General features: G+C 30.6%; 2 protein-coding genes across 2 annotated transcripts; both read left to right on the top strand.

Moving 5' to 3' along the window:
* Nucleotides 1-637: 637 nt before the first annotated feature.
* LOC111012513 (epoxide hydrolase 3) lies at nt 638-2,892 on the top strand. Its single transcript, XM_022286684.2, has 5 exons — nt 638-870; nt 953-1,167; nt 1,553-1,720; nt 2,043-2,278; nt 2,471-2,892. The coding sequence occupies exons 1-5, from the start codon at nt 798-800 to the stop codon at nt 2,715-2,717; spliced, it is 939 nt and encodes a 312-aa protein (XP_022142376.1). The 5' UTR covers nt 638-797; the 3' UTR covers nt 2,718-2,892.
* A 1,620-nt stretch (nt 2,893-4,512) lies between these two features.
* LOC111012296 (epoxide hydrolase 2) lies at nt 4,513-7,540 on the top strand. The gene is made up of 5 exons (XM_022286390.2): nt 4,513-4,731; nt 4,819-5,033; nt 6,194-6,361; nt 6,668-6,903; nt 7,145-7,540. The coding sequence occupies exons 1-5, from the start codon at nt 4,557-4,559 to the stop codon at nt 7,389-7,391; spliced, it is 1,041 nt and encodes a 346-aa protein (XP_022142082.1). The 5' UTR covers nt 4,513-4,556; the 3' UTR covers nt 7,392-7,540.
* Nucleotides 7,541-8,176: the final 636 nt, after the last annotated feature.

Raw genomic sequence — 8,176 nt, forward strand, 5'->3', positions numbered from 1 at the left:
GTTTGGTGTGGTAGCTGTGTGATTCTTTTGGCAGGAGGCCATGATTTTAAATCAGTGTGACATGGTGTTTGTAATTTTTAAATAATAAAAATAGTTTTTAAAAGCTACGATATTCAATAAAAGAAATAGCATGGAAAATATTATTTTTAAAATATGTTTAAACATTTTTAAATAATATTTTAAAAATAAGGTTAAAGGGATAATTTGGTCGCTTTACTTTTAATACTTTTAATTTTTGTTCATGTACTTTCAAAATGTTTATTTTGGTACATGTACTCTCAAAATACTTATTTTAGTCCATGTATTTTTTAAAAATTAGATATTTTGGTATTTTAATTTTATTTTTATTCTGATTTTTTTCTATCGCAATTTCAACAATATACTATATTCAATATATTTTTTAAAATATAATTATAACTTTATATTAAATGAGAAAATTGTGTGTTAAAATTTTTAAAATATGAATGATCACTTATTAAAATGAAATGAAACATTTTCAGAGTTTAATTTTTAAAATATATACATGTATATAGGCCTTATTTATTTATTTATTTTTGGAATAACGACAAAGGAGGTTGCAAGTTTGCAACATACGGAAATCATGCAGGGCCGAACTTCGCTTAAAGCTTGTCTGTGAGTCCCGAGTCTAAACTGGACGTACCATTATCCAAATGCCCAAGCAATGGCTTTAATTGTTGATGCTTAATTCATCTGTCACACTCAAATTATTCGCCTCATTTGAATCTTCTTCTCCAAAAGCAGACTAAAATTCTTTTCCCTTTCTCCAAAACCTCTCAATGGATCAAATTCAGCACGTATTCGTCCAAGTTCAAGGAGCTCTGCAGATCCATGTGGCACAGATCGGAACCGGTGCCCATTTTCTCCGCCGGAACTTCCCTTTCCTTGCTCCGATTTCCCTGCTAACAAATTCTTTCGTTTTCCGATCTTTCAGGCTCCAACGTCGTCCTTTTTCTGCACGGTTTTCCCGAGATTTGGTACTCCTGGCGGCACCAGATGATCGCTCTCGCCAACGCCGGATTCCGAGCAATCGCTCCCGATTACAGAGGCTATGGACTCTCCGATGCTCCCGCCGAGCCCTCCAAGGCTACATACGCCGACCTCATCGGCGACCTCCTTCAAATTCTCGACACTCTCCACATCCCCAAGGTACTGTTCTAGAAAGTGAACTGCTGAATTAGTTTATTAATTAATAGATAAAAGTGTTCATTAAAAACGATTTTTCTTCTAGCTTTTCACACTGATTAGTTGGAGCGGACCTGTTCAAATTTTTTAACCACTACAATAAATTAGGGTTTCAATTTTTCTCCCCCCTTTCTTTTTTAGCATCTTGATTTTATTATTTAATAACAACATTTCTAATGTTATATTTTAAAAATGTAATAGACGGAAAAGATTTCTCAATCTGTGTATCTGTTCCTTCTGAAGAAAGATTTTTGCAGAGGAAACTCAAACTGATAGCAATTCATTTATTTATTATTCATTGGGAGATATCAGTTTTAAGAAATCTTCTAACATTTTATAATCCGTATAGGTATTTCTTGTTGGGAAAGATTTTGGAGCAATGCCAGCTTATTACTTTGCCCTGAAACACCCAGAAAGGGCATTGGGAGTTGTCACATTGGGAGTGCCATTCATGCCTCCTGAGCCTATTAAGTTCCAAAGCCACCTCCCTGAAGGCTTCTATATTTCAAGATGGCAGGTACAATTCTCTTCTTTTCAAAAGAAAACTTAACAACTCAAATGATCCAATTATAATTATTTTGGACTCTAGGCAAGTATAAATTGTATCTTTGTAGGAACAATTTGTTTCAAGTTTATATTAGATTTGCAAATGAACCAGCACTACATTAGTTATGTATGTTGGTTTGCTTGAGAATCGACTCGTTGGATAGAAATCTCCATCTCAATAGTTGTTGAACGATTTGTTTCAAGTTTATTCTTCAATCGTTGTTTTGTTTGTTCCTTTTTCCTCCTCTTTTTCTTGTTCTTCGCTTATTTCTGTTTACCCCCCTCTTGTCTAGGAACCTGGACGAGCGGAGTCTGATTTTGGTCGTTTTGATGCAAAAACTGTTGTCAGAAATATTTACATCCTCTTCTCCAGAAGTGAGGTTCCAATAGCTGAAGAAAACCAAGAGATAATGGACTTAGTAGACTCATCCACCCCTTTGCCCCCTTGGTTCACTGAGGAAGATCTAGCAGCTTATGGTGATCTCTATAAGAAATCTGGATTTGACACTGCATTAAAAGTTCCTTACAGGTTATGCCCTTTAATCTTGATAGTTCTTTGATGTCATTCAAATATGGTCATCTTCAATGTCCTTGTTTTGCATCGCTTGCTCAATTTTTCTTGTTTACTTTTTCTTCACGATCTCGTTTTCAATTTAGCAAACGTAGCACAATTTAATAGCTATGTCACATTTGACATATGATGGAGTAACATTCATGATAGGTCATTGGGTGAAGATTGGGGAATAAAAGATCCAAAAGTTGAAATTCCAGCACTTCTTATAATGGGTGAAAAAGATTATGTTCTCAAATTCCCAGGAATTGAGGAATATGTACGAAGTGAAAAGGTGAAAGATTATGTGCCCAAATTAGAGATCATCTATTTAGCAGAAGGATCCCATTTTGTTCAAGAGCAATCCCCGGAAGAAATTAATCAGCTACTACTCAATTTCCTCTCCAAGCATACATGATTCTCTAGATGTATTCAACACTGAGGTTAAATCAGTTCTCCCATAAAGACTTTAGATTATCCATATGACTGTTTTTGTGTCGGCTACTTCTGTTGTCTTTTTAAGTCAAAAAGTAACTACAATATGTATGTTATAATTATTCAATAAATATAGACATGGTATCTGTGTAGGCAAATACTACCTTACCCCTCAAATCTTGTATTTATTATTTAGTTTAAAAATTACAGGGACCAAATTTCACATTTAAAAAATATACTGATCAAAACACTACAAAGATCCAAATGAACCAAAAACTAAAATAAAAAGACTAAAATAATATTCGAAGTTTATTCTTTTTACTAGTAATAACTATAAATTATTTTTAGAAGACAAAATTTGTTAGCAATTGATTCAAACATAGGTAGTTAAGGCTTCTTAATAATTCATGCTATTAGTGATAAAAATTCAAAATTGATAAAAATATTACCAAGTTCATACCCGTTTTTATTTATGTATTCATGGATTCGACGTCAACCTGAGCGTTAAATCAACATTTCCATAATATTACCAAAAATTCAACAAAATATGAAAAATATCATCAAATTCTCATATATCTTATTTCTAGAATCATGTTTACTTACCAACAATTGGGACGGGAATGAAGTTGTTTGCTAGAAATTTTTATGGAATCGGAATCATAATTCTTTTGATGTTGTTTACTAAAACTTTCTAGAATCGGAATCGTAATTAGATATATAACAATTACTAGCATATCCACTTCTTATTTCTAGTTAATTACAAAACTATTATTTTTTTTGAAATAGGCTAATTACAAAACTATTATTGTGCTGATTTATTTAATTAAAATAATAATAAGTTTTAATTTATTTTGTTACTATATTATTGATAGTAAATACTTTTTATTATAACAATTTATTTAATATTAATAAATATTATTTGAAATAAAATTACAGAAAATAAAACACTTATTTTTATTAGAACAACCCTCATTTAATATAGAATATTATCCATTTTTCTTATTATAATATTTAATAATGATAAATTTTACTTTATAAATTATATTAATTATAATAATAAAATAAAAATAAAAAATTTATAATATTTATAATATTTATAAAAGCACATCGACCAATAAAAGTTGTATATGTTTTTATTAAAAAATTATTAGTAATATAAATGAAAAGGAAATAATAAAATAATTAATAATTAATAATTAATAATACTCCTCAAAAGACTAAAAGGATAATATTAATTATAGAACACCAATAATTGATATGTTTGGTTGTTAGAAAGCTAGGAAATCGCTATGATAGAAAAGAGAGCAATTTATACATTAATTAACTTGAGATGATTGATTGTTTGGTCAACTAGTACGTTTTTAAATAGTAAAATGGGCTTTAATTTTTAATTTAATCTTAAATCTTTTAAAATTCTCAATATATAAAAGATTATGTCATTTCATGGAATGGTTAAAAAGTTTGATTTATTATTAAATTATGTTTATTAACCTATACGTGAAGACCAACCTTATTCACCGATAAATTCAATCTACTCATCATCAAAATTCATTTATTGTAAATAGTACGTTTATATTTAAACGAAACAATAATTTAATAATACATCAATTTTATATTAACGAATTTAGAAAAGTTTTCTCATTTTTGATCTTTTAAAAAATTGTCAACTTGAGGCATATAATCTCAACCACTTGGATTCGAATACCTCACCAATGTCGTTTTCTTTATAGATAAATTAAGCGTTATTCAAAATTTGATAATTTAATTTCACGGAAAAGGAGAAAGAAAAAACGTGTTATGTTATGATTATAAAACAGCAAAAATGAATAATTTCCTCTCGAACGCAGAGTTGAAACTTGAAACTGATCTCACCACTCACTCACTTCTTTCCGTTCCTGAAGAAGAAGAAGCTCCCATTCCGTTCCCAATGGATAAAATACAGCACCATTTCATGGAAGTTCGAGGACTGAAGCACCACGTAGCCGAGATCGGAACCGGTAATCGGTCATCTCATCGCCGTTTCCTCGCCGGAACTTGCTAATTTCTAACAATGATCTTCCGTTTTCCGATGTTTCGTTACTCAGGTCCCAATGTGGTGGTGTTCCTGCACGGTTTTCCGGAGATCTGGTACTCGTGGCGGCACCAGATGATCGGTCTCGCCAATGCCGGATTCCGAACAATCGCTCCCGATTACAGAGGATATGGACTCTCCGATTCGCCGCCGGAACCCTCGAAGGCCACATACGGCGACATCATCAGCGATCTCCTTGGAATTCTCGACGCTCTCCACATCCCTAAGGTAACTGTTCTTAATTCTATTCTCCCTCTGCTCTGCTTTAATTTGGTTGCACATAATTCAGATCAGATTCATGAAAAATCAGCATTGCTCAGTTAAACTGACTACCAGGTGTTTGTAAAAATGAACTACTGAGGTTTTTTTTTTTTTTTTTTTTTTGAATCAAATGAACTGCTGAGTTGAGTTCATTAATAATTAATTGAAAGAGGAATTAAAGGTCGAGTTGATCGACTCGTTGCTGATTAGTACTACGAGTGAGTTTGATGGGTTTAAATTAGGGGTAAAGAATCCAAGGATCCGAAAAATCGACTGATCGAATTAAATTCCAAGTTGAAATAATCTTATAAATATTACTCTAAAATATTATTAATTTATTTACTCACATGTTATAAATTTTGTATAATTATTATTTTAAAATATTATATAATTTATAATATATGACATTTTATATTTTAATTTGAAGAAATGGGTTTATAATTATAAAATTGTATATTTATCAAAAGTCTTTTTTAAATGTAATTCTGCATTTGAAATTTGAAAACGTTAAAAAACATAAAAAGTTTTTAAGTTTTTAAAAAAATTTGAAATTTAAAAACAGTTGAGAATTTCCATTATTGAAGAATTCAAAACCTGTGTCAAATGATTGATTAAGTGAATAACTGAATATGAAAACAAAGAAACATAATTCATAATTTCATATGCCTAAACATGCTTTAAGCCATCCCAAATACTTGTGTAACAATTGAAAATGTACATGAGAAAAAAAAGTACTTAGCTTGGTCTGATTTTTTAAAATATTTTATTACAAAAGTAATAATAATAATAATTTAAAAGACTTACGTGTAAAGTTCATGAACAAACAAATATCATAAACTTTAGAATCAAAATAGAATTAGTAAGAAAATTTAGAGACAAAAATAGGATTCAAAACAAATTTATATTTCAATAGAGATTGAGGATATGATAATTTAAGTTCTACTTGCATATATTGGCCAAGCCACCATAAAAAATAAAATTAAATTAAAATTAAAAAATTAAAAATTAAAAAAATTAAAATTAAAATTCATTTTTGTTCATTCCAATTTCATCATAGCATAGCATGCATAACCATTTTTTAATGTGTGCAAAATATATAACAAAATCTTGAACACTATTGGGTGCAGGTATTTCTGGTTGGGAAAGATTTAGGAACATGGCCAGCTTATTACTTTGCTCTGAAACATCCTGAGAGGGCACTGGGAGTTGTCACATTGGGAGTGCCATTCCTGCCCCCTGAGCTTACTATTAAGTTCCAAGACCTCCCTGAAGGCATCTATGTTTCAAGATGGCTGGTATACAATCATCATCTTTAATGCTCAAAGTCTTATATTTTTCCCAATGACCATCATTTCAATGGATCCTTAGATAAATAATAGAAATATGTTAGCAAGATTTATCACGTTGGCCAGTTGGGTTCAAATTGTTAAGGAACCTACATTGAAAAGAAAATGGACCTTACATAAATTTATAATAGACATGAGCTACTCCTCCATCGCTAATTGATTTTGAGATGGAACTCCATGAATATTAATATGGTATCAGAGTCCAACAAGTTCAAACGAACTGTTTTCATTCGTTTTCTTGTCTCTCATGTTTAGAAACCTGGGCGAGCCGAGGCTGATTTTGGTCGTTTGGATGCAAAGACCGTCTTCAGGAATGTCTATGTCCTCTTCTCCAGAAGCGAAATTCCAACCGCTAAAGAAAATCAAGAGATAATGGATTTAGTGGACGCATCCACCCCTCTTCCCCCATGGTTTACAGAGGAAGATCTAGCAGTTTATGGAACTCTCTATGAGAAATCTGGATTTGAAACAGCATTAAAAGTTCCTTACAGGTAATGCACTTGAATCCTAACCTGTTTTCTCAACAAGGCAGTTCCCTTTCATGTCATTCAATCACATGAACTGTAAAAATCAAATTTCAACTGTAGACATAGATATCAACGATTGATTGTATGCGTTCTCTTCTTTCTTTCTTGAAATGGAAAGTTGGAAAATGAACCGGAGCAATTAATTTTAACTTTAGTGAATCTAATTTTACTTAGGTAATTTGATCACATTTGATACACATGATAGGTCGTTCGATGAAGACTTTGGAATAAAAGATCCAAAAGTTGAAGTTCCAGCTCTCCTAATAATGGGTGAAAAGGATTATGTTCTGAAATTCCCAGGAATGGATGAATACATACAAAGTGGAATGGTAAAAGATTATGTTCCCAAGTTGGAGATCATCTATGTACCAGAAGGATCTCATTTTGTTCAAGAGCAATTCCCTGAAGAAGTTAACAGTTTGCTACTCAATTTCCTTGCCAAACACACTTGACTTTACAAGAGATCTTGATGTATTGTGTACTTTTTGTTGTTCTTAAATTCCAATAATGGCTACAATATGTATTTTCATAAAATCTACTTACAATATGTAATGCTACAATATTTATGTGTGCAAATCCATGGATGTCTATTACTTAGAAACATGGGAGGCGTTTGTTTCGAGAATTGGTCCAACTTTATGCAGGCTGTAAATAGATTTCTATTTTGGTTCCAAAACTTTTAAATATGTTTGTTTTATTCTCTTAAATTTTACATACGAAAATACTACCTTTAACTTTAATATTTCATTAACTTTTTAACAAAAATTCTGCATCCCATGATTAGGCCCGTTTGATAACCATTTTGTTTTTGGTTTCTATTTTTTAGTTTTTAAAATGCACGTGGTTTGATAATCAATTCAATTTTCTCTTAGAATTCAGGTAAATTTCAAAACAAAAAAAAAAAAAAGTGATTTTCAAAAATAGGCTTTTGTTTTCCAAAATATGATTTTTTCTTCTATACTCAACTTTTTTTTCTTTCACATATATCTCTAAAAAAAAATTCTCACTCTGAAATTTTTTTATTTCTAAAATTTCTCACTACAAACTTTATTTTTCTCTCTTTAAAATTTTCATATTTTAAATAATTATTATTATTCGTCTCTCAAAATTTTTATATATTTTTGTTTTTTTCTGACATATCAGTTTTATTTCTCTCTCTAAAAATTTAATATTTTTCCTAATTTTTTTCTCTTTAAAATTTCATCTTTTATAACTTTTCATTCTCTTCGTAATTTAT

Source organism: Momordica charantia (genome assembly GCF_013281855.1).
Source record: "Momordica charantia cultivar OHB3-1 chromosome 1 unlocalized genomic scaffold, Mcharantia_2.0 BLBB01000001.1, whole genome shotgun sequence".
Lineage (NCBI taxonomy): Eukaryota > Viridiplantae > Streptophyta > Magnoliopsida > Cucurbitales > Cucurbitaceae > Momordica > Momordica charantia.

Excerpts from the sequence above, each read along its gene's own strand:
- LOC111012296 (XM_022286390.2), top strand. The coding sequence starts at position 4,557 with ATGAATAATTTCCTCTCGAACGCAGAGTTGAAACTTGAAACTGATCTC. Across the intron at positions 5,034-6,193 it reads ACGCTCTCCACATCCCTAAG|GTATTTCTGGTTGGGAAAGA; the intron begins GTAACTGTTCTT and ends TATTGGGTGCAG. Across the intron at positions 6,362-6,667 it reads TCTATGTTTCAAGATGGCTG|AAACCTGGGCGAGCCGAGGC; the intron begins GTATACAATCAT and ends TCTCATGTTTAG.
- LOC111012513 (XM_022286684.2), top strand. The coding sequence starts at position 798 with ATGGATCAAATTCAGCACGTATTCGTCCAAGTTCAAGGAGCTCTGCAG. Across the intron at positions 1,168-1,552 it reads ACACTCTCCACATCCCCAAG|GTATTTCTTGTTGGGAAAGA; the intron begins GTACTGTTCTAG and ends TAATCCGTATAG. Across the intron at positions 1,721-2,042 it reads TCTATATTTCAAGATGGCAG|GAACCTGGACGAGCGGAGTC; the intron begins GTACAATTCTCT and ends CCTCTTGTCTAG.